At 39.7% G+C, this 27426-nt stretch overlaps 1 protein-coding gene across 1 annotated transcript in view; it reads left to right on the top strand.

The window, feature by feature from the left end:
* The window catches only part of Cand1 (Cullin-associated and neddylation-dissociated 1), a 197164-nt gene that overhangs the window by 6860 nt on the left and 162878 nt on the right, over positions 1 to 27426 (top strand). Inside the window, exons 2-5 of the mRNA XM_067153221.2 lie at positions 19047 to 19216; positions 19305 to 19518; positions 22909 to 23057; positions 24803 to 24946. Coding sequence (XP_067009322.1) covers positions 19047 to 19216; positions 19305 to 19518; positions 22909 to 23057; positions 24803 to 24946 — 677 coding nt within the window. The remainder of the gene's footprint in view (positions 1 to 19046; positions 19217 to 19304; positions 19519 to 22908; positions 23058 to 24802; positions 24947 to 27426) is intronic.

Raw genomic sequence — 27426 nt, 5'->3', positions numbered from 1 at the left:
TTAATTAAGGCCTCGGCTGTTTTCTTCCTACTCCTAGCCCTTTCCTATCCCTTCGTCACCATAAGACCTATCTGTGTCGGTGAGATGCGAAGTGAATTCTAATAGTTGTTTAACTCAGAGCTGTGCAAGCAGCACTTCCAGCACAGCGGTGTACTGGTATGCGGGAATTGAACAAGTCAGCATGATTTTCTCCCTCTCCCTTGCTTATCTCACATTTGCTCAACACCATTTCATCCACGGCAAGTCTTGAAAAGAAACTGAGAATGGAAAAGTCATCCATCATCGAACAGCAGTTGCAGGTGGTTTATTTTTGCATTCCACATAGCAGATATGCTTTTTATGTGACCTTGTTATTTTAAATTTAAAGAAACATTTCCAGAAATGGTATTACAATAGAAAACATGGGGAAGTTACTAGACACATGTTCTATTGGGGACAGATCTGGGGATCTTGCTGGCTACGGTAGTACCTCAGCATCACGCAGACAGCTCATGGAGACAAGTGTTGTGTTTGGATGAGCATTGTCCTCTTGAAACATGGCATCATGATACTGTGGCATGAGAAGTAACACAAGTGGACGCAAGATGTCCATGCTGTAATTTCACGCTGTCAGGAGTAACTCCACTGCGTCTCTCCAAAACATTGGAAGAATGGGGCATCTCTCCTGGTCACCACCTAGACGATGGTCATCCGAGGTAGTGCAGAATTGCGATTCATCACTGAACACAAAGTGACACTATTCATCAGCAGTCCATGCTTCCCAGTCACGACGCTACTCCAAATGTAGTCGTTTGTGTTGTGGTGTTACCGGCACCCTACGACATATGGGATGGTAATTCCCTAGTCTGGCTGCTGCTAAACACCGACTAATGGTGCGGGATGACACAGAATGTTGCAGGGAGTCCAGTACTTGTTCTTGGATGGGAGGAGCAGATGTGAAGGGGTTACAATGTGCTTGATGCACAATACGGCAGTCTGTCCTTGTGGTAGTCACTGTTGTTTATAAGTCACACATACAATAGCCCAAATGTACCAGACATACCAACATTTATGATCGGTTCAAATTAATTTAAGCTTTTACCACTACATGTGATGTTTTTGTAAAAAATACATTTTTAATGCATGTCAACTGAAGATGACCCCCTAGGGGTCGAAACTAGTCTTGACTATATTTACCAGCTTAATGTAAATTAATTTTGTATTGATAAGGTGGAGACTCATATTTATATTGTTTCTTGTGGTAGTCAGACGTGGTCGACCAGAACCATGACAACCAGTATGGCTGCCCTCACGTTCCATGCAGTCCTACATCGGGCCATTGCCACATCCGAATGCCTTACAAATCTGGACATTGCACTATTCGACCAGCCGGCCAAATGCAGATCCACAATAAGGTCCCTTTCAAACTCTGTTAGGTGCTGATAACACTGTTTCACATGAGTACACTGCATCTCCGTATCCTACACTGTGATCACTCAACATCTGACGATGCTCATGCCCCTTATATAACTTACCATGCCTGGTAACAGCACTAAACACGAACAACACTTAAGGCATTGTGGTGGCCGTTCTACCTGTCGCAGAGAATTGCAACTCTAATCATTTACATACCTGCCGATGATGTGTACGAAATTACATTGACATGTGAGCATTTCTTTTGGCTGCTTCAGTTCTTTTTACAGGCAGTGTAATATCTGCACTACAATCCTTGTTTTGAGCAGCGTGTGTCCCTTTAGTTGATGTGGCTTCAGGATGCTCCTGAAACCAAGAATTCACATACAGCAGTGTGTTCCACTTAGGTAAAGAAAGTCCATTTAATTTAATGAACATCAAAGATGACAGATGTAAAAATGTAATTCTGTTCCTTTTATCTGTCAAAAATGTTCATCGGACTAAATGCACGCTCACATTCGGAGGAACTTTACGGAAGTGAATGATACAGTCCACCAATGGTTTTAATTGGGTTAGGTATTTCTTTCCACTGTTCTCTAAATAATTCTGGAGAACGCTTTGTTAAAAACAAATCTGAGGTTTTAAAATGTTTCATTATGGAAATTCAGATGCCAACACATGAAAATCACTATGATAATTACAAGCAACTAGTAGCTATTGCTGAGCCTGAACACAACTCGGTACTAAATAATAATAATCGTATGGCCTCAGCTACCGTGTGCAGACATTTCAATTTGACGCCATCTGGCTGTCTGCTCGTCAATTTCGACGTTCCGTTTTACTCTAGGCCCCCACTAGATGGCAGACCGAGTAAACCGAAACTCTCTTGGGCGTCTATGGCTGAGATTTTTAATGAATTTTGTCGGGTAAACACCAAATGTGTCACCAGAGATCTTTTACATGCCGACATTGTACGACATGGAGTGTCGAATGGACTTTTTTCCGCCCTTCAAAAATCCGACTATCTCTGCCGGGTTTGAACCCGCTATCTTGGGATCCGGAGGCCGACACTCTACCGCTGATCCACAGAGGCAGCTAACTCGGTACTGATTGGTCTGGACGATAATGTTACAACCTAACAATGGTTGCTCAATAAGTGGCTGCTCTGACGTTTATTGTTACATGCCCAGCAAAACCACTTGATCTGAAATGTCCGCTTTCCTCTTCAGTTTGAGATGAACAGCATTATATAAGATTATCACTTGCGTGAACTTGTCTCAGCATAACTCATATTTTCAAATTGTAACGTAAAGAAAAAAAGAAATTACCCTGGTATTACCAGGCCTGCTGGCCTCTATCTTACACCTCCTGTCTTTTTGTCCGTATCCAGGTCTGCTGCATGCAATAGTATAGAGCAGTAACACATTGTATACATCACCTCTTTACACTTCCTTGGTACTGCATTCTTCCACATCAAGTTCCTTGCACTCTGGTAAAATGCATTTCCCTTGTTGTATCCTTTCATTGATTTCCGTGTGCAATCCTGCATCAGTTTGCTTCCCAAGTACTTGAAGCTTTCCACAATTACAAGGTCACGTTCCCCAATTTCTAGGCCTCTCTTTCTCCTCTAATCAACACCTTATCTTACTTTCCTCTATGCTTATTTTCATTCCATAATAACCAACACACTCCCTCAACTTGTCGAGTTGTTTAAGTAAACATTGTATATATGTATGTTCAGTCCGTCAGCGATTCCGCTGGTGGGATCCTCAACATTTCTGTCATCAGCTGTCATAGATGGCCTAGGCATCACTGGAGAGGCGTACTAGGGAAATGAGGAGTGAGGTAGTTTCCCGTTGCTTTACTCACCGAGCCAGAGTTGCTATTACATATCAGTCTGCCAAGCCCACTGAAATGCATACACCAACCGACCCTATGAGCAACATTTTCACACCATTCATAGCAGGGACTGGCTGCATAAGGATTGGCATTACTAGCATCGCTCATACCTCAGTCACTTTCATATTGTCAAAGCCAAGGATAAGACAGAGACAGATCTATGAAAGTAACAAAATTGCTCTAGCCTATACCAGAAGACATAGTGCACTGTAAACGCTAGGTCCTGCCAGCAAAGGCATAAGTAAACATTAAAAGAGATAAGTTAAAACATATGAGTAAACACTGTATTTCTGGCCGTCATAGGTAAACTATCTTGAGTAGCATTTGAGTAAGAACGCATATGGTATTTTACTACCTGTAAGGTAGGTTGAATCAACAGTTCTGACCATGGTAAACTGTCATAAGAACCAATACGATAAGGATTGCAGCACATGGCATAAGGTTGAACTGTTGTACGAACACTTACCCTTGTTTATCGCTGGGTTCTCCTTGCACATACGATAGTATCACATAGATACCTTCATTCCTGCGAAACATACACATGCAATAGGATACCCATAAGATGACATGACCAAAACAAGTTACATACGATAAAAACCTCAAAATCATTTACGATAGTTTACCTCTGACATCCAGATTTAAAAACACTGCTGTCCTTTAAAACATGTTTTTGACAACTCATCATCATCTTCATTTCCCGTTTCCAGCTTTCCGGCTCGGGTTGTGAATCAAGGACCTCCATCGCTGCCTGTCTCTCCACCACTCTTCTCCCTTTTAAGTATATCTTGTGGTTTTCCACCTCTTTTCTCTATGCAGTCCCACACTGAATCTGTCCACCTCTTTCGGGGTCTTCCTCGTGGTCTCTTTCCTGTTAACTTCTCTGAAAAAGCTTTTATTGGCACTCTCTCTTCTCCCATTCTCATCATATGCCCATACCACTTTAGTTTTGTTGTTTCTACCCTGTCTTGAAGTTTCAAGATTCCTGTCATTTTTCTTATCTCTTCATTTCTAATTCTATCTTTTCTGATCTTGCCCTCTATACCTCTTAGGAATTTCATCTCCGCTGCCTGTATTCTACTCTCCTCTCGTTTTGTTGTAGTCCACGATCCAGCTGCATAGGTAAGTATAGGTTCATATTAGGTTGAATATAATACTTTCTTACATTTCTTTGGGACATCTTGGTTCCACAAAATACCCCTTACACTATGGTGGAAGCTATTTGCTTGTATTCTTTTCCCAATTTCCTTGGTTATCTTTCCATCTTCTGTGATCACACTTCCCAAGTACTTGAAACTTTTAACCACTTCCAGAATTTTACCAGTCAGTTTTATCTTTCCTCTTCCTTCCTTCCTTCCTTCCTTCCTTCCTTCCTTCCTTCCTTCCTTCCTTCCTTCCTTCCTTCCTTCCTTCCTTTCCCTTATCATCACTATTGTTTCACTTTTCTCTGTGCTTACTTTCATCCCAAATTTTTCTATCTCTTGATTCCATACATCTACTTGTTTCTGCACTTCCATTTCATCCTCAACCCATATCACTATATCATCTGCAAACAACATGGCTTTTGTTGCCTGTCTTCCCAATCTCTGTTTAATGTTCTTATGAATTTTATCCATGACTATGATGAATAATATGGGGGAGAGTAAATTTCCCTGTCAGAGACCAGTTTCAACTTTAAACCATTTTGTTTTTCCTATTCTAGTCTTCACACTACTAATACAGTTTTTGTACATAGCTTTTATCATTTGCACTTTCACTCTGTTAACTTGTTTTTTCCTTAATGTGTCCCATACCAACTGTCTGGGAACACTTGTCATAAGCTTTGTCAATGTCAATAAATGTCATCACTATGTCTTTTACAAACTCCCATCTTTTCTCCATCATATCTTAATGTAAAGATCAGGCCAAACGTTGATCTGTCTTTCCTAAAACCATATTGTTGTTGTTCCATTTCTCCTTCTAGCTACCTCCTCAGTCTCCCTTCCAATACTCTCTCAAATATCTTAGCTACATGGGCAATGACAACTATGTCTATCAATTAACTTCAAGGACATCGTATTTTAACTGTTTTAGTGTATTTTCATTACAACACCTTTTTTGTAATTCTAAATGTAAAACTTGTCGCTCTTCCATCAAGACCAATACTTTCAACGACTTTTAATTAATACGTCTATCAGATATCCAATAATATTGTCCATTCAAATGGACAACAGTGTTCCCAAATACAGTATTTAATGAGAAATGGACAACAGTGTTCATAAATACAGTATTTACTCATATGTTTTTAACTGATCTCTTTCAATGTGTACCGGTACTTAATGTTTTGGAATCTTACAGTATTCCTCTAATAGCTAAAGATCTCCCATAAGTGAGGATGAAACATGTACTAATGTAATTAGAATATAATTGTATTTCCTACAGGTAGGCCTAAATACATTGATCGGTATTGAGAAGGTGGACTCCCCTCAATTTTTAGTTACCTCAAGAATGTTGAACCACTGCTGGAGGTTCTATATCCAAGATAATCTTCTCTCCACATGTCCACGTTTTCATTCTAGCTTGCCTCGTATAGCCATTTGTAACAGAATGTATTTGTCATTTTGGAAGATATGACCGAAATAGACTGCTTTTCTGCTTTCTGCTCAGGTTAAGATTTAACATGATTTCCCAGTTCAACAGAGTATCTCCTCGTTGGTGATGTGGTCTATGTACAGGACTTTAAACATTCTGCGATACACACAGAAAAAGCCTGCAATTCGTTAACTGAGGAAGCCTATAGCGTCCTTCCTTCAACACTGTAAAGCAGCCCCGGTAACAACACTTCACGACAAACCAGTGAGTTTCGAAGGAAGGCTTGCTTGGTTTTAATTTCAGAAACACGCTCCTTGCATTGTTGATTCTGGTTTCAGTTTCTATGTCCGGATCCCATTCTTGTGCTAGGCACCATTTTAGGTACTGGATTTGCAACATGCTTTCAGTGGTGTTTATTCCAGGGTTGTAACGGTGTTCATGATTTTCTGTTTGCTGACTTCCACTTTTTTATTTTTTATGTTTATGGTAAGATCAATCCCCTTTCTTATTTTATTCATGGTCTTCAAAAGGAATTGATGATTTATGCTATCAGCAAGTATCATGGTGTCACCTGTATAGCCGATGAGGCATGTTTGCTTCCCCCCTGATCTTGATTCCTTTATCATCTTCATCAATCGCAGTTTGAAAAATGGCTCCAGCGTATAAGTTAATAGGATTTCGAGAGAGGATACATCCTTATCTCACACTTTTTTTCATTGTGATCTCTTCAGTAACATGGTCTTCAGTGTTGCTGTGAGCTGTTTGGTCCCGTACCACTTCATCTTCTTATTATTACTATTTTTTTTTTTTAATTGTGATACAATTTATGGGTGCAATATGAAGAGATTGCGAACACCCCACTTGCACATTTGTTTCTCCATCTCCATGGATAAATTACCAAGCTCGATAGCTGCAGTGGCTTGAGTGTGGTCAGTGTCCAGCATTTGGAAGTTAGTGGGTTTGAGCCCCACTATCGGCAGCCCTGTGGATGGTTTTCCATGGTTTCCCATCTTCACACCAGGTAAATGCAAGTGCTCTGACTTACACAGATGTCTTCACTAACTCCACTCTGAAACCCAGGGTCACCAACTTAAGGCCAGAAGATTCTCATTTTTTTTTTTCTTTGCTTGTTTTCCATCGCCTCTTGTTTCTTCAGAGTGCCCAAGGAAATGCTCTGCTAACCACTCAACGTGTTCCTTACTGAACCTATATAATACTTTGTAATCAAGTTGAGATGATTCTCAGCCAAGTTTGCAGCCTATAATTTCTTTTTCCGATTAATCACTATCATAAACTGTGATGCTATTGAACTTGCCACTCGCTTTGAGTCACCTACTGAATTAGCTCAAGGAAACACGAGCAAGTGCTAACTGGAATGATTGTCTGCTTTATCTTTATTTCGCCAGAAATGTGGAGCGCCCACTCTGCTACTCGAGTGACTGGCGCTTATGCTCAAAGGCACAGATCTGCTGTGAGTGACTGCTGCTGACCAGTGGTTTTTATTCACCTCCGGGCGAGTGCCCACTCTAAATTCACGAATTAAGAGTGTGTGTTCATTCTTATTCACACCACCCAATGTAGTTGAACTGTCCCCCTTTCACCACCTCCAGCTATCTTACTGCTCTGCACAAAAGGGACAAGGTGTTTCCCTGTTCCCTCCTTTTGCAAAAACAACAGCATAACTTACAGGATTTAACTGTTGGTCTGCTGGGTTTTGGAACAGCTTTCCAGCTGAAATGAAACGGCAAGAAACTTAAGGTCTGTCACAAAGTGAAGATTATGAGATGGCAAAATCCGTTACTTGTTCTTCTCATTCTCTCACCTTTCCTGTTTCCCATTCCTATTTTCTTTCCCTATCTCGTTCTGTCTCATTTAGCTGTTTTTCTTGTAATAACAAAATCTATATCACCAACCTTTGCAGTTCACTACTACTTTAGTGTTTCATTTGTTTGGTTTCATCCAGCAAGTCTCTGTTAGCTGCACTCGCTGTTGGTCTTGTTGGTGGTGTGCAGACTATTGGTGCCATTGATGGTGCTCTGCTTGGTGTGTTTTTCCATAAATGGTGTATTAGGCCCTGCAGCAACTTCATGTGAGGAAATCTCTTCATAATCATCTGTAATCGGAGTGGTGACCACTCCCCCTTAAAAATTATTATACAAATAAAAAAAACATTGCATCATATTTTAAATAAATTCTATCTTCCACAATTTATTACTGTTGTAATTTACATATTTCCTTACCATTCAGATTTCCACCGCTGCCTCGGTTGGAAGATGAAGTGATGACAACTCCTGCAGATCTTGCTCCTTAAAAACTACATTCAGTTGTTATTAGGTGTCTGTGCGAAATTGGTACGAGTCACTCCAGGTAGAACAACAGAGGGAAGATGAGGGACAGGGAACTGTTGCTGAGATCTGTGGAAGTAGGAGGAAGGGAAAAGGTAGGAAAGGGAAATGTAGAGTAGAGGATAGGAAAAGACAGGTGGAACAGGGTCATGGGAAGGAGAAAAGGGAGGAGGAAGTAGCTTCTGCAGCTATCAGGAAAGATAGGGCTGACCAAGAGGGGATGGGATCAAATGAGGTGGGTAGGGTTGAGGCTCTGGTCATGGGGGGTTTCCATCGTTAGACACGTGGGGAAAGTGTATGGAGGAAAGGGAACCAGGGTAGAATGTTATCCAGGAATTAGGTTGAGGCAGATGTTGAGGAAAGTAAAAGAGAGGAGGGAGGGGAAGGAAAAGGTGGTAGTGTTTCATGTTGGTACCAACAATGTAAGGCAAGCTGATATAAGTACCAACATAGTTGGAGATGTGTGGGATCTGGTAAATGCAGCACGGATGAAGTTTAAGAAAGCGGAGATTGTTATTAGTGGAATACTGTGTAGGAGGGATACTGACTGGAGGGTGATTCGGAATTTAAATGAGACTATGGAGTGGGTATGTGGGAAACTGGGAGTGAAATTTCTAGATCCTAATGGATGGGTGGGTAGGAGATAGGGATCTGCGCTCAGATGACCTTCACTTAAACCGCAGTGGTACATATAAGTTAGGAAATTTGTTTGGAAGGGTAATAGGGAGGTACATTCAGAAAAAACGGGGTGGCCTAGGGAAGGGTGAACAGGGAACTGGAAATCAAGTAGGGATGACATAAAATTGTTAGTGTTGAACTGTAGAAGTATTGTAAAGAAAGGAATAGAACTAATTTAATAGATATATATTTACCAGATATTGTAATAGGAGTTGAATCATGGCTGAGAAATGATATAATGGATGCAGAAATTTTCTCACGGCACTGGAGTGTGTATCGTAGAGATAGGATAGGAATGGTGGGAGGGGGAGTATTCATTCTGGTGAAAGAAGAATTTGTAAGCTACGAAAAAGTTAAATTCTAGGGGTAAAGCTCATTTCTAAAGATAATAGGCAACTTGATATATTTGGAGTGTACAGACCGGGAAAGGGTAGCACTGATGCGAATTCGGAATTATTTGATAGGATAGTCGGCTATGTGGGAAACGACATGGAAAGAAATGTGATTGTAGGAGGAGATCTGAATTTGCCAGATGTCAATTGGGAAGGAAATGCGAATGACAGGAAGCATGACCAAAAAATAGCAAATAAATAATATGGGAAGGACAGCTGATTCAGAAAGTGATGGAACCAACCAGAGGGGAAAATATCCTGGATGTGGTGCTGATAAAACCAGATGAGCTCTATAGGGAAACTGAAGTAATAGATGGTATTAGTGATCATGAAGCTGTTTTCGTGGTAGTTAAAAATAAATGTGATAGAAAGGAAGGTACCGAGCTTGATAGCTGCAGTCGCTTAAGTGCGGTCAGTATCCAGTATTCGGGAGATAGTAGGTTCGAACCCCACTGTCGGCAGCCCTGAAGATGGTTTTCCGTGGTTTCCCATTTTCACACCAGGCAAATGCTGGGGCTGTACCTTAATTAAGGCCACGGCCGCTTCCTTCCACTTCCTAGCCCTTCCCTGTCCCATCGTCACCATAAGACCTATCTGAGTCGGTGCGACGTAAAGCAACTAGCAAAAAAAAAAAAAAAAAAAAAAAAAAAAAAGAAAGGAAGGTCTTAAAAGTAGGACTATTAGGCAGTACCATATGGCTGATAAAACAGGCATGAGGCAGTTTCTAAAAAGTAACTATGATCGGTGGAAAACGGTAAATAAAAATGTAAACAGACTCTGGGATGGGTTTTAAAAAATTGTTGAGGAATGCAAAAACAGGTTTGTACCTTTAAGGGTGGTAAGGAATGGTAAAGATCCACCTTATTATAATAGAGAAATAAAGAGAAGAGACTAAGAAGGAGGTGCAGACTGAAAAGAAATAGAGTTAGCAATGGCTGTGGAAGTAAGGAGAAATTGAAGGAACTTACTAGAAAATTGAATCTAGCAAAGAAGGTAGCTAAGGATAACATGATGGCAAGCATAATTGGCAGTCATACAAATTTTAGTGAAAAATGGAAGGGTATGTACTATATAGGTATTTTAAAGCAGAAACAGATTCCAAGAAGGACATTCCAGGAATAATTAATGAACAGTGGGAGTGTGTTTGTGAGGATCTTCAAAAGGCAGAAGTATTCAGTCAGCAGTATGTAAAGATTGTTGGTTACAAGGATAATGTCCAGATAGAGGAGGAGACTAAGGCCAAAGAAGTATTAAAATCTACATATGATAACAATGACATTTACAATAAGATACAAAAGTTGAAAACTAGAAAAGCGGCTGGAATTGATCAGATTTCTGGGGATATACTAAAGACAATGGGTTGGGATATAGTACCATATCTGAAGTACTTATTTGATTATTGTTTGGTCAGAGGAGCTATACCAGATGAATGGAGAGTTGCTATAGTAAGCCCTGTGTATAAAGGAAAGGGTGATAGACATAAAGCTGAAAATTACAGGCCAATTAAGTTTGACGTGCATTGTATGTAAGCTTTGGGAAGGCATTCTTTCTGATTATATTAGACATGTTTGTGAAATTAATAACTGGTTCGATAGAAGGCAGTTCGGTTTTAGGAAAGGTTATTCCACTGAAGCTCAACTTGTAGTATTCCAGCAAGATATAGCAGATATCTTGGATTCTGGAGGTCAAATGGACTGTATCGCGATTGACCTCTCTAAAGCATTTGATAGGGTGGATCATGGGAGACTACTGGCAAAAATGAGTGCAATTGGACTAGACAAAAGAGTGACTGAATGGGTTGCTATATTTCTAGAAAATAGATCTCAGAGAATTAGGATAGGTGAAGCTTTATCTGACCCTGTAATAATTAAGAGGGGAATTCCTCAAGGCAGTATTATCGGACCTTTATGTTTTCTTATATATATAAATGATATGAGTAAAGGAGTGGAATCAGAGGTAAGGCTTTTTGCGGATGATGTTATTCTCTATAGAGTAATAAATAAGTTACAAGATTGTGAGCAACTGCAGCGTGACCTCGAAAATGTTGAGATGGACAGCAGGCAATGGTATGTTGATAAACGGGGTTAAAAGTCAGGTTGTGAGTTTCACAAATAGGAAAAGTCCTCTCAGTTATAATTACTGCGTTGAAGGGGTGAAAGTTCCTTTTGGGGATCATTGTAAGTATCTAGGTGTTAATATAAGGAAAGATCTTCATTGGGGTAATCACATAAATGGGATTGTAAATAAAGGGTACCGATCTCTGCACATGGTTATGAGGGTGTTTAGGGGTTGTAGTAAGGATGTAAAGGAGAGGGTATATAAGTCTCTGGTATGACCCCAACTAGAGTATGCTTCCAGTGTATGGGACCCTCACCAGGATTACCTGATTCAAGAACTAGAAAAAATCCAAAGAAAAGCAGCTCAATTTGTTCTGGGTGATTTCCGACAAAAGAATAGCGTTACAAAAATATTGCAAAGTTTGGGTTGGGAGGAATTGAGAGAAAGAAGAGCTGCTCGACTAAGTGGTATGTTCCGAGCTGTCAGCGGAGAGATGGTGTGGAATGACATTAGTAGACGAATAAGTTTGAGTGGCGTTTATTAAAGTAGGAAAGATCACAATATGAAGATAAAGTTGGAATTCAAGAGGACAAATTTGGGCAAATATTCATTTATAGGAAGGGGAGTTAGGGATTGGAATAACTTACCAAGGGAGACGTTCAATAAATTTCCAATTTCTTTGAAATCATTTAGGAAAAGGCTAGGAAAACAACAGATAGGGAATCTGCCACCTGGGTGACTGCCCTAAATGCAGATCAATATTGATTGATTGATTGATTGATTGATTGATACTATTTTCATCATAATGAAGTTTGTTATTTTCACTGAGTGGCCAAAAGTCATGGGAAGACACTGAATGTGATGTTAATAATGAGTTGCTCCTCCGCAAGCCCTCAAAATGACAGCAATATGGCGAGGCATCGAGTCTATAAGGTGTTGGAATTGTTCTGGAAGACCGGGCGAGTTGGCTGTGCGGTTAGGGGTGTGTGCAGCTGTTAGCTGCATCCGAGAGATAGTGGGTTCGAACCTCACTGTCAGTAGCCCTGAAGATGATTTTTCATGGTTTCCCATTTTCACCCCAGGCAAATGCTGGGGCTGTTCCTTAATAAAGGCCACGGCCACTTCCTTCTCACTCCTAGGCCTTTCCTATCCCATTGTTGCCATACGACCTATTTGTGTCGGTGTGACAAAAAACAAATTGTAAAAGAAAATTGTTCTGGAGGGATCTTCTGGACCCATGCATCTTGCACTGCTACCACAATTGATCTTGTGTAGTTTGTGCAGAGTTCATCGAGCTTACGCCAGCATCGACAGCATCCCATAAATGCTTGATTGGATTAACGTCGGGGGATCTGGAGGGCCAATTCATGGTCGTAACTTCACTGAGTGCTCCTTCAACCACCTGCGTGCCACCACAGAGCAGTGACATGGTGCATTGTCCTGTTGAAACATGACATCTCCATGAGAGTACTGTAGGATGAGAAAGGGATGCAGATGGTCTGAAAGAATGTCCACATAACGTGCACCTGTCAGCACTCCCTGTAGCCAGACAATGGGGCCTAAACGCGACCATGAAACGCTGCTCAGACCAGAACTGAGCCACCTGCCGCCTGGACACAACCTTGTTGACACACGGGATCATAGCTTCATGGGGCATACGCCACATTCTCACGCGCCCATCAGTTTGATATAACTGGAACTGGGATTTTTCGAACCATACTACATGCTGCCACTGTTCCATGGTCCATTGCCAATGTACTAGGCCCATGCACGTCGTCGAGCTCTATGTCGAGGTGTCGGCAAAGGGACACGAGTTGGTCATCGGCTGGTGAAGCCTGTATGGTGCAGTTGCCTCCTTACAGTCCTGGTAGAATATTCAGCTGGGCAGTGATCTGACTCTCAGTAGCCTGTCGAGCACCCAGTATGGTTCTGCGGAGGCGATGATGTCCATTTGTTAAACGTGTGGTCTTCCCGCGTGGCAGTTTACGTGGGTGGTAACATTCTCTCTGCGATATTGAGGGTCCACCCTCGACACTGTTGACCTCGGAAACCAGAATTTGTGCGTAATTTTCGCAATGCTATGACCCATGTGCCGTGCGCTGATGATCATCCCACATTCAGAGTCGGTTAAGTCACGACGTATTGCCATCTTCACGACACTGGTGTCTGTGACAGACTGCTCAGGTACTCCACAGCTAGCCGCAACGCTCAGGGGTCATACATGGCAAGTTTTCTAATGGGACACTCCTTCCCGTGACTTTTGGCCACTCAGTGTACATAATACCATTCTCAATTTATTAATGCCGTAATTTTCAGGCTACTTTTCAGACAGCCAGTTGTTGGATCATCCTCCCACTGCATCAGATTCATCAGCTGTTTCTCCCATTGTTGTTCATTTACAGTAGGCTTTAAATCTACTTTCAGTCTTGTTTTCATATTTTGCAGTTTTTTTTTATAAAGCTGTTGGACCGAAAGATTTAAATTGCATTTAGCAAGTAGTTCATGCTGAACTGCATTTATTGTACTTGTTTTCTTGTGCTTCGTATCCGATAACTGAGACTTTGAAAAAGAATTGTATGTTCCTTTAAAATTGAGATAAAAACAGACTGGAATTCCATACTGTCTTCCGCCATGTTGAGCATTGAACTGTGTTTCAAACATCCAGAAGTCCCCAAAGTGTGATATTTATGACACATGCATGATCTTTATTATCATTGCCACTGAGTGGCTGCTCCAGACAATTGAGTTTATGCTGTGCTTGCTACTCTACATTTTTATTCACTGGAAATGCGGAGTGGAAGCTCTTCGGATGTGAGACTCAATCAGCAAGCATACGCTTATGAGATTAGACTCCTTTTTATTCATATCACCCATTTTGTCTAGGGATTTGTGGAGGAATGTAGTCTTCTCAGTCGCTGACAAGCTTATATCTGCTTCTTGACTTTATGAGGATGGCAGGCATGCATACTCTTCAAGGAGCCATCTTGATAGATCTTCAGACTTAATGCGGGTAGTGTAGGATAAGAAGAAAGCCAGATAAATGTAGGAAAAGAGAAAAAGCATAAGATAATCACAAGTCTCTCTGCACGTCCTTGAAATATTTGCAGCTTGATCATATTGTGATCAGTGGTTGGGTGCCAGGCAGGAAGACCGTACACTAGTACTGATCTTACCATTGAAATGTAAGCGGCTTGGAGGTGTCAGCTCCTGGACCTCTGTAGACTCAGTTGGATGATTCTAAAGATCCTAAATGCCTTGCACCTTATTTCCTCATAGTAATTGGTCCATGAATGGAAATTATACATTTTCCAGCTAACTCATCCTTGGTTACTAGCGTTTTGCCCATGTGCACCGATTTGTGCTCATCAGTTGGTAACTAGCACACACCTACCGTGACGCATGGCTAGTGTTACTGCACAGGCTACTTGGAGCTTCAGGCATTGCCAATGCACTGTGAGAGACTTGGCCTCTTTTACAAAAATTGATGCCTGCTAGGCCATCACTTGATAGAGAATTATGAATTTACTCATCCAGGACAAATACTTCAAGTTTGCTATGGGAATTGGAATCTCTATCTGTATGCTCGACGTTCAAGTTGCACTTCACATTAATATAAATATTTTAATGATTACCATTTCAAAAGAATGTTGCCTCAGGTGAGAGACTATGAGAGGCAGGCTGTCTGACTTTACTTAAACAGATATATTCACACTTACTGTATTTACATTTAAGGACATTCCATTTTCTTGGCACCATATAGAAATACTGTCCATATCTTTCTATATTTTTTATTCTTTGTGTCACTTTGATTCTTGATGATATGTATAACACAGTCATTGGCATTCTGTGTCATAGTTGGTGTTGCACAGTCTAATAGGTGAAGTGTGAATGCCATGTAAAATGAAGGCGCAGTCATCAGCCTATGTGATATTCCTGAGGTGACTCCTGGGCTCAGTGACTTAGCTGCACTGAACACAACACACTGCTTTCAGCCTACCAAGGATGACTCCAACCATGCTGGCAGATCAGCTTGAATAACAGTCTTGCTAAGTTTTAAAAAAAGCTGCTGAGGAAACACTGCATTGCTTTTTAAACGACAATACCCCGGACCTATCTCAGGAGGTCATAAATAACATAATATTTCACTTGACAGACATCATGTATTAAGGCAGTATTTCTGTAAAAGTGAAGACAGAGACAACTGGATTGCAGACAACTTCAAGATGCAAGCTATCCATTCATGAAAGGGAAAATTAAAATTTTAACAGTCGTTAGTTAAAGTGGTTTTCAAAAAGAAACCTAACCTAACCCTATGGTACTACAGCCCAGAAGGGCCTTGGCCTACCAAGCGACCGCTGCTCAGCCTGAAGGCCTGCAGATTACGAGGTGTCATGTGGTTAGCATGACAAATCCTCTGAGCCATTATTCTTGGCTTTCCAGACCGAGGCCGCTATCTCACTATCAGATAGCTCCTCAATTCTAATCACGTAGGCTGAGTGGACCTCGAAACCAGCCCTCAGATCCAAGTAAAAATCCCTGACCTGGCTGGTAATGGAACACAGGGCCTGCGGGTAAGAGGCAGGCACACTACCCCTACACTACGAGTTGGCATTTCAAAAAGAAAACCCTTGGAAATTTCTGGGCAAAAAAGTAAAAAAGGCACTTCAAGTGTTAGTACCATTTACCAATACTGAACTAGTAGAAAGAGCTTTCTCTTCATATTCTTACATTGAAAACAATTACTGGAACAAGCTCAGTGCAAGCTCCGATTTAAAAAGCGTGTACTTATCATTTGAACATGGTTCCAAATTGCCAAATGTGTCAAAATAGGCTCAAGGACCTCTTGTTGACTATTTTCCCAAACCCTCAAAAAGCTATCCATGCACATTGCTCGTGAGATTAGTTCAAACTGACCAAGTGGCTGTGCATTATGGGCCACGTAGCTATCCGCTTGCATTCGAGAGATAGAGAGTTCAAACCCCACTGTCTGCAATCCTGAAGGTGGTTTTCTGTGGTTTCCCATTTTCACACCAGGCACATGCTGGAGGTGTGCCTTAATTAAGGCTACGGCCACTTCCTTCCCACTCGTAACTCCTTCCTATCCCATCATCGCCATTAGACCTATTTGTGTCAGTGCGACGTAAAGCAAACTGTAAAAGAAATATTTAAAAATGCAAATCTCTGAGAATCATCTGTGAAACTTGTTTTGTATCTGCAATGTAAATAGTAGGTCCCTACAACCAAAACAGCTGTTCCAGTATTAGCTTTAGTAAATAAAAGAAGTTTGACTGCACAGCCATTTCTCAGGGCTCTGTGACCTGTATTTAGTAATGGCTGTTATTTTACTATTAGGCCTATTACAAGTAATCATGCTCATTTTGGTCCGTATTTACTAACTCGAGGGAAAAAATAATTATTTAACCAATCAATACACAATATTATGCTCTAAGAAGATTATGTATAAAACGATTTTAACATAAATACATTTGAAAGAAAGATCATGAATGCAGTATTGGTACTTGAGACCATTCAAAACAAAATATTGGAGTTCTTTCAAAATGTTATCATCATCCTTTAACCGTCGCCAGTCATCCGGGGGTGGTACAAGAGCGCTCTCTATCTTTGTTTATCCAGATACATTTCTTCCTTCTCAACTTGGTGCCATTCCACTACTCTTCCTTCCAGGTCCTGCTTTACTCGACTGATCCACCATTTCTTTGGTCTGCCTCTAGATCTTTTGCCTTATAGTTCCTTTTCTAGCCATTTTCTTCCTGTTCTCATCTGATCCATCCTTTTTACATGGTTTGAGTCTTGGTGTTCTTACATTTTTGCTTGGCGACTGGTTTACTTGTGTATTATGACGGATCTCTTCATTCTGGATCTTATCTTTCCTTGTTCTATGTAGCATTGACCTCAGAAACTTCATTTCTGCAGCTTGAATCCTGGCACTGTCTCTACTGTTGATCGTACAGGTTTCAAGGACATAATGTAGTTATTAGCATGAAATATACCTGATGAAGGGTTCTCTTTGTACGTAAAGGTATTTGGTTATCTCATAGAAGAGACCTAACTGGTGATAAAATTGTGCTTCTTTTTGGACACTGTTAGTGATTTCAGCAGAGGACTTTGCACCACTAGTGACAGTACTACCAAGATTTGAAAATGGTTAATATTTTCTAGTTTCTTGCCATCCACTTGGATGTTAACCTGTAGGGCATCACTACTGTTTTTGTGTGGCTGATTTTTAGGCCAAACTGCTGGTTCCAAGTATTTAATTTTTGTTGAACTTCTTCACCACATCTTTCAAATGTATTTATGTTAAAATCATTTCATACTTCTATATGTTAATGTGATGATTTTAATCTTATTTAAATGTTTGTGTGCTGATGATGGCTCCAAGAACCAAAACATGTCCACTTTCATTTCATAAATATTTTTTGATTATAATATTTTGTGTTGATAGGTGGTTAAATTATATATATATATATATTTTTTTTTTTCTCAAAATTATATTTTATTAGTCACTATTTTCAAAATATACTAATGTGTAGGAACTACTAAAATTGCACAACATTTCCATATTATTGAAAATGGTACAAGACAAAGGTCTGAATAATAATAATAATAATAATAATAATAATAATAATAATAATAATAATAATGTTTGTACTTTGTTATTTTAAGGTAGTGCTTAATGAAATAATAGACAATAATACATCTTCAAACAAAACCTACATTCCTGTGTTATGTATGTAGTAGACTACTGAAATGTTATCTTATTACATCATCAGGTGCAACTTGACGATCAAAGTCTTCTATTTCTGCTTTCAAGGACTCAGGGTCATTGCTGTTTCTTCCCCAGCCTGGACAAGTTACCGTCCTCGTCACTATTCCTAAGTTTATTTCTTATACACCATATTGTTCGCTCTGAAATATTGTAGTAGTTCGCTATGGCCTATAATAAGAACTAGAAAATATAAATGATATAAAAAGCACGAACAAATGGCGACCTATTACTCCCTACACCACATTGATTAATACATTCATTCCCACTCACATGTCGGCCCACCTGGGTAAAATGATGTTGTGCGCATGCTCAACCCTGCCACTCCCGCATGTCTCTCTCACCGCCCAAGTGCTTATCCGGCCATCTCATTGTGCGCCCATAGTAACAATGTAGTAAAAAATGGAGGGTGTGGGTTGGGGGGGGTGCTGCTTTAGTATAATGGGTAAAAATGGAGAGTATGGATCGGGGGTACTGCTTTAGTAAAATGAGTAGTAAGGGGTATGCGAGATGAAAAAAGTTGGAAACCGTTGGTTTATTTCATAACGGAAAAAAAGAAAAAGAAAAAAATGCTTGCACTCATAGAAGGAACTGAATATTGAAAAAACTTAATTGCAGAAATTTGTCCTTGAGGTGAGTGTTGCACTGCAGATCTGTCAGTTCAAGCTGAAAATAACGGGGAACAATTTCAGTCTAAAGTAAGGAGCCCTATGAATTTTTGAAACCTCTTTGAGAACAGACTGGCTGGTAAGGTGACAGTGCTGCTGTCACATGGCCAGACTGTTAACCTTTCCCTCTTCCTCTCTCCTCGATATGCCACCTTTTCACTTGGAGCATGGCTCGACCAGGCCTGAGCTAATATTTTTGCTACATTGTTGTATTTGCAATGCTGTTTCATTCATTGGTGATGCACATTCCTCTTTTTTCTAGATGACATCAAGTGACAAGGACTTCAGGTTTATGGCAACAAATGATTTAATGACAGAACTGCAAAAGGATAGCATAAAGCTAGATGATGATTCAGAAAGGAAAGTTGTTAAAATGCTTCTTCGACTTTTGGAGGATAAGAATGGTGAAGTCCAGAATTTGGCTGTAAAATGGTGAATATCTTCTTACTGCAGCTCTGTATGAAATTTTGAAATGTAGGTATTTGTCTAAGAAGGAACGTTGTTACTTGTTTTGTTGTAGCCTTGGACCCCTGGTGAACAAAGTGAAGGAGTACCAGGTGGAGACAATTGTCGATGCTTTGTGTTCAAACATGGTCTCGGAGAAGGAGCAACTGCGAGACATCTCCAGTATTGGCCTTAAGACTGTGATTAGCGAGTTACCACTAGCCTCCAGTGCTCTTGCTGCTAATGTTTGTAAGCGCATCACTGGACGTCTGAGCAGTGCCATTGAGAAGGTATAGTTATGTAAGGGTAGTCTTAGAATAAACATAAAATTCATTGCAACGTTTTAAAATTTGATTTGTATCTCTTTTTTCTTCCTGTTTTCAAACTCTCTTCATTGTGTCATGTAAATAAAAAATTCACATTTGTAAGTATTTAGGAGCTACTTTGTGTAAGACTACACAATGTATATGTTCATCGGCACGAAAATTCAACCTGTAATAAATGCTGAAGAAATGTGTAATTATCAATTTAATCAAAGTTTAGCACTTTATCCTATATAATTTAAATGGGGGGAGGTTGTTGACTTTGTTTCATGAGCTAGCAATGCAGTGTGGATTCTTTATTCTGCTAGCCTTTAAAAAATGTTCTTGTGCAACCTGGAAAACACATCACAATGTTTGAGGCAATAATGTTTTCCCACCGGGCGAGTTGGCCGTGCGTGTAGAGGCGCGCGGCTGTGAGCTTGCATCCGGGAGATAGTAGGTTCGAATCCCACTATCGGCAGCCCTGAAAATGGTTTTCCGTGGTTTCCCATTTTCACACCAGGCAAATGCTGGGGCTGTACCTTAATTAAGGCCACGGCCGCTTCCTTCCAACTCCTAGGCCTTTCCTATCCCATCGTCGCCATAAGACCTATCTGTGTCGGTGCGACGTAAAGCCCCTAGCAAAAAAAAAAATTTTTTCCCATTCTTCAAGCACTTATTGTTGTAGTGTTGTATTGTACAGTATCCCTTTCAGTCAAATGTGTTTGCAAGTTGTTTCTGTCATTACCATAATCAGTTGCTTTTCTGGAGTAAACATGCTGTAAAGTAGATGGTCGCAGCATGCATTATCTTGCAGAAGTTTGGAGAACTACACCTTCCACGATTTCCAAAACCATAAAAAGGTGTACAGGGAAACTGGAGGCTGTTCAAGGGGACAAGGTTCAGGCCTAAGAAGTGCAACATTAGCAAGAGATGATCACTTCTTATTGCTTCAAATTCGCTGCAACTGTCACACTACTGCTGTTGAAGCACAAAATCAACTCCACCAAGTTCGAGGGGTCAATGTTGCTGAGAGAACTGTCCGAAGAAAACTGAAAGAAGCCAGTGTTTAATCCAGAAAACCCACTTAAGGCCCAGAGTTCACCAAAAAGCTTTGCACAGGTCGAATACGTTTCACAAGGGAACACTGCAGCTGGATAGTACCAACAATGGGAGCAAGTGCTGTTCACTGATGGCCTGCAGTCTTCTGACAGTGGAGAAAGAGTCTAGAGAAGGCCTAGGATAAGCTATTCCCCTTGCAAATTCTCACCATGGATGCCTTTTCAAGGTGGTTCTCTGATGGTATGGGCAGGAATCAATACGACTGCAAGGACGGATTTGGTCTTTGTGGAGCATGGGAGCCTTATGGCATATCAGAATGTGGTGGAAATCCTTCTGGAGCGTGTTGTGCCTTTCACTTCATTTATTGGTGATGGTTTACACTAATGTAGGACAATGCATGCCAACATGTTGTGACGTGTGCAACAGTTCTTAGTTAAAACAGAGATTCTGTTATTGTTTGTTCTCCTTAAAGTCTTAATTTGAATCCTGTTTAGCATCTATGGAACCAGCTGGGGAGAAAGCTCCGTCAGCACTATCCAGGCACTGCAGGAGGTCGTCCTGGATGAATGGATGCCATTACTGGTGCAAGAGGAGGTAGTACACGCTTCTGATGATGTGAAAAGAAGTCTGTGAAGTGTGAAATGTAAAAATACAAAACAAAGGTGAATTAACTTCATGAGCTTCGTCAAAATTTGTGTGAGGTATAAATCCATACATACCAGGCGAGTTGGCCATGTGGTTAGGGGCGCGCGCAGCTGTGAGCTTGCATCTGGGAGATAGTGGGTTTGAATCCCACTGTCGGCAGCCCTGAAGATGGTTTTCCATCGTTTCCCATTTTCACACCAGGCAAATGCTGGGGCTGTACCTTAATTAAGGCCATGGCTGCTTCCTTCCAACTCTAGGCCTTTCCTGTCCTATCGTCGCCATAAGACCTATCTGTGTCGGTGCGATGTAAAGCCACGAGCAGAAAAAAAACCATACATGTTACTTCTGTACCTCCCTCTTAATTCGATCAGATTGTTCATATCAGACACCTAAAGGAGTCCATAATACAATATTTTATCATAAAATAGTAGATTGTCAAAAAAGTGACTGGAATTTAAAATAAATCTCAGTGCTTTTGAGGAATTGAAGTAATGCATTTTTCGTCCTGGTGAGTGTTCTTGCTTTTCAGTTTCAGTATTCTTACTGTAACAATAGAGTTAAAATTTTACGTGTCATTTACTGAGTTTTATCCAAATGGATTTTTCATATTACCGTACATAAAAACTAACAACCAGCCCCTATTTTGTACGGAAGCAATTTTGAATTTATGGTGATAAAACCTACAAGATTTCCTTATAGACAACATTGTTTTTCCTCATGATGTATGGGCATAGCTTGGTGCAACACTTTCCAAGACCCTTCAGGCCACCTGTCTTGTAGCTTCCTTCCACCCCCTTTGTGATATTTAAACCATTTGTGCATATTGACTAAAACAGTGGTAACTTCTGAACCATTCATGCAGATTGTATACTGTAAATAGTATATTTACTTGAGGTGAATAAACAATTTAATTTGATAAGGATTACATGATTAATCCCAAAATGTAGTTTCTAATTTTCAGGATAGTTTTTTTAACTACAGTCTTTAACATAAAAACATGCATATTGGGGACTACCTTTTACTGTTAGGTATGTACCATCACGGAGTCTTTTGTAGAAATTTTTTATGGTCAGCATTTTTTCCACACGCTTGGGGTCTATCATTGACAGTTGTGGTGGTGTAAGCCACGAAACTGTCCTTTCCTTAAAACCTTTCTTAATATACAAAAACCGTCCTTGATATACAACAATGAAAACTGTACCAAAATCTGTTTGATAGTTCTCACAATTAGTTTGACTTAACACCTACCAGGAACGTTTTATTTTATAATTCTGTTTGTGTAGAAATTTAGGTATCACAGGTTTGTGTAAATTAGAAGTGTAAGAATTATACTTTTAAGCAAAGAACACTTTGATATCTTAATTATTCCCACAGTGAAGATATACATTTGGCAAATTACAATATTGTCTGTGTAACAGCTGGCTCCAAGAAATAGAAACAATAAACAGTGTGATATTTCTGTTATAAAGTACTATTCTAAGGTTTACTGTTGAACCCCTTTTTGTTGTCTGTAACATTCAGCATAATTTGTTTATCCCTCAGGAGCTCACATCTTGTGTGGGACCATTCCTGAGCTTGGAATTGCTTTCACTTATGCTAGACTGTTTGACATTCCATGATCAACTCTGATCTTGTGAGAGCTAAGGTCTAATCATCTCATTTCTTGTTTAGCAAGAAGATGTATCGGTACAGCTCGAGGCACTGGATATCTTGGCAGACTTACTCTCCAGGTTTGGAGGACTTCTCATCACTTTCCATGCAACTATACTGACTGCGCTGTTGCCTCAACTATCGTCCCCACGGCAGGCTGTCAGAAAGAGGTATGTTACTGCAGTTGCTAAACTCTCAACTACATATTTTGTGTTCTGAGTGGTTTTCTCTGTATACAATAGTTTAATATAAACAAAATTCATGTTCTGAAACTTCCTTTTTTTACCATATCAATTGCCTGGAATGATTTTGGAGTAATATTAAGGCTTTTTTCAAAAGGAAAATAGAAAGGATGGTATAAAGATGGAAGAATTTCTAGTAGCCTACAACTCTTTTTGTCAACATAATAAATAAAAAGCATGAGAGAAAATATGGAAATATAGCTACAAGAACTGTTTGGCTTCAGTCAACAGGGTCTAGACTGAAACATGGTGGTGAGTGATGGAGAGGACCATCAGTGGAGAGATGTTTGGAATGACATGAGTAGAGAGGTGTTTTGAAAAGTGAGAAAGAACACAATATCAAGTTGAAGTTGGAATTCAAGGGGACAAATGGAGGATAATATTTCTTGTGGTTAGGGTAGCATAGCTGTGAATATTTCTTCTTCTGTGTGAATGGGTCACTTGGGACCATGTGGGATCCTCCTGGCCCAATAGTTTTTCATTTCCATCGTTTGTTGTAATTTGTGTTTCTCCGACCAAGTACGTTGTGTTGGTTTCTTCTCATCTTCCTCAAATCCCCTAGTGTGAACAGTATTTCCCTATTGCATTTCTGTCCTGCAGATTTGGTGATCCTAATTCAGTGATCTCATATGTTAAATTTGCAGACATTTGTGTATTCAATAAGTAAGTCTTTTGTTATTCATTCTATCCAAAAATGGCTTAAAAATTGAATTCATCATAGTCTCATTGTATCACTAAGTTTAGCTATTTTGAAATATATTTCCAAGTTGGGTTTGGGGGAATTCATTCCATAGTTCGTATCTTTGTAATTCAGCATTATGCTGTTGCTGAACCTAAATAAATAAATAAATAAATAAATGTTGGCCCTAAGATTTTTCTTGTGATTTTTCTTTCTTTAATCTCTCATTGTTCCTTTAAATTTTTACGATGTAAATTGAGCATTTCTGAAGCATAAAGAGCTTCAGGTTTGGTCACTGTTAAGTAATGACGAATTTTACTGTTCCAGGACAAGGAGTTTTTGGTATAAATATTCTTTGTGTGTTGAAAAGCAATTTTCATTTTCTGTGATTAGGATAGTGTAGCTGTGAACTTGCATTCAGAAAATGGTAGGTTCAAATTCCACCGTCGACAGCCCTGAAGAAGGTTTTCCATTTTCACACCAGGCAAATGCTGGGGTTGTACCTTAATTAAGGCTGCTTCCTTCCTGTAGAAATGGAAAAATTGTATAACTTCAGTACATAATTGACAGGTATCTTCACATTATTCTTAAAAAAGCATGCAGAAGTATGCTCAGTTAACTAGGTGAATTGATGTATTATTACTTAATTAAACATAAGATGGAAAATTCTTGCTGAAACAAAATAAAGAGGAACAGTTGTACTGTGGTGACCAACTAGTGAAGATCCATTGTAATGGATGTATCGTCATCATCAGATCATTAAAGATTGTTACAAATGTTGAATAGATAAATCTGTAATTTCTTAAAGTATGTTCCAGAGAAAAGTAAGCACATGTCTGCATTTTAAAAGAGGGCATAGATACTTTTGTTTTATATTAGAAGACATTGAAACTTGGTTTTATTCCACAATTCAGATGACAAAAGAACAAGAAGTAGAATGTATGAGTGAACACACACCAAGACTCATGTCTCATATTGTATTCTATCTTTTTAGGACTATTGTTGCTCTCAGCCATCTGGTCATGTCGTGTAACCACCAGTTGTACGCCAAGTTGATCAATTTCCTCCTCGAGGGACTGTCACGGAATGCTTCAACCTCTACTACACGCACGTACATCCAGTGCATAGCAGCCATATGGTAAGAACTAGTTAGTAGCAGATATAGTTTTATAGTATTTAAAAAAAAAAAAAAAGAAAAAAAAAGAAAAAAAAGAACCACGCAATTAACCCATTCAAGTCGCAATAAATGGCCACATTGTTGACTGGACTCAGATTCAGTTTGCCCGTCCGTAGTTTGAGTGTACCTTTCCAAAACGTCATTATTGCCAAAAGGAAACAATGTCTACAAGCATTTTCAATCTCTCGTCAACATTACCGCGAAACTGGTTCTGCATAATACTGATGAAAATAAACCGTTATTCAACAATTCCAGTGTCACTCAGAAATACAGAGAGTATTGTTTACCAATAAACAGTACATGCCTCTATTTCCCTACAGTGTGTATTGTTAGAAATTATGTTGCAAAGGAATTAATATACGAAGATAAGTGAGGCACCACGTTATTGCGAGCTGAGCTTGTCGTATGATTCATGCGCCAAAACACTGCACGCGACCACAGCTCGTCATATGATGCGAATGGGGTTAATAGAACAGTGAAAAAACTTGAGGTGAACATGGACATGAGTGGAGGAGTATATAAGAGTACTAAGTATCATAATATATGAATGTTGGACAAGAAGTAGTTGTTAAAGGTAAATACAAGAAGGTAATGCCAAAAATTATACATTAATGTAATTTAAGCCTATATTGTCAAAGAAAAGTTAGAACAGAAAGAAATTAATGACTAATTTTTATTGTGCTACTTCAACACTTGTGTGACTAAACTTACTAATTTCTCTATATTACCTTCATATGAGCTTAAAATGCGAGAGGATGGTTACCGAGTTGTATTTTCTGTTAACACTTTGACTACCAAGAAGTTGCCAGGGCATTTGAACCTCCAATCCAGCCATTTTTAAAGAGTCTCTGCCTGCAAGTTCTACCTTTTGCACTGTGAAACAGACATATACACTACTCCTATATTGCGCTTTGAAATAATATGAAAATTAGAACATAATCAAGGAAGAAATATTCTACAATAATTTTAAGGTGCGATATCGGAAGAACCTTTTAGATGTTACAGCTATGCCTGAAGAAACCTTTGGTGGAGATCATAGAGTTGTGGTAGGAAAATTGAAAGTGGGAAAGATTGAAAAACCCCCATTAAGAAGAGAGAAAAGAATTAAAGTATGGAAGTTGAAGGAGAAAAGCATACAGGAAGAATTTCAAAGGGAAATAATACCCTTGGTACCCAGGACGGAGGTGGGGTGTGTTGAAGATGAATGGAAAAGATTTAAGGAAGCACTGGTGGAATGTGCAGAAAAGGTATGTGGTAGAACATCAGGAAATGTGAAGGAGAAAGAGACACACTGATGGAATGATAGGGTAAAGATTAAAGTGAAGGAAAAGAAAATGGCATGGAAAGCATGGAAAACATCTAAGACTGAAGAAGGTAGAAGAAAGTATGTGGAGGCAAAGAATTTGACCAAGAAAGTAGTGGAGGAAGAAAAGAGGAAGAGCTGGGCCTTATTCACACAGAAATTGAGAGATGATATGCAGGGCAGCAAGAAATTACTCTATGGTATCTTAAGAAACAAAAAGAGAGATCAAGTAAACACCAGATTTGTGAAGGATGAGGACGGCAATAATATTAACAATGCCAGAAGAAATAAGGAATAGATCGAGAGAGTATTTTCAGAAGTTGGTGAACGTAAGAACTGATGACAGTCATTCAATGGACGACCATGAAAGGCAATTAGTTGATGAAGAAATGGATAAAGAAATTACAATGAATGAAATTGAAATGGCAGTAAGAAAGATGAAGAATGGAAAAACTGTTGGAATAGATGAAATTTCAGTGGAGATGATAAAGGCAGCTGGAGCTGTAGGCCTGCAGTGGACATATCGAGTTCTCACGATTGTCTGGGAGAGTAAGGAGGTCCCTGATGATTGGCAAAAAGGAATAATCATCCCAATTTTTAAGAAAGGTGATAAGAAAATTTTGAAGAACTACAGGGGAATTACTATAATATCCCATGTTGCTAAGATAATGGAGAGGATACTAGAAAGTAGGATAAGGTTGAGGGTTGAGAATCAGATACTGGAAAATCAGTTTGGTTTCAGAAGTGGAAGGTCAACAATAGAGCCCATTTTCATTATGAGACAGCTAATGGAAAAGCAATGGGAGTACGGGAATGATATGGTGATGACATTCATCGACTTTGAAAAGGCATATGACAGTGTCCCCAGGACTAAAGTTTGGGACAGTCTGGTGCAAAAAGGAATTGGACAGGGATTAATAAAAATGGTCATGGCAATGTACAAGGAATGTTGTAGTTGCGTGCAAACACAAGTTGGTTCAAAATAACTAGTGGGCTGAGGCAGGGAAGTTTTCTATCACCAATCCTGTTTACCATAGTAATGGATGATGACATGAGAACAGCAAAAGCAGAATATGGAGGAAGAGAAATGAACATGTTGTTATTTGCAGATGATATTGTGATTTGGGGAGAAGACGAC

This window comes from Anabrus simplex, chromosome 8, assembly GCF_040414725.1.
Source record: "Anabrus simplex isolate iqAnaSimp1 chromosome 8, ASM4041472v1, whole genome shotgun sequence".
Taxonomy (NCBI): Eukaryota; Metazoa; Arthropoda; class Insecta; order Orthoptera; family Tettigoniidae; genus Anabrus; species Anabrus simplex.
The sequence above is the reverse complement of the archived record's forward strand: the minus strand, read 5'-3'. Positions and strand labels throughout refer to the sequence as shown.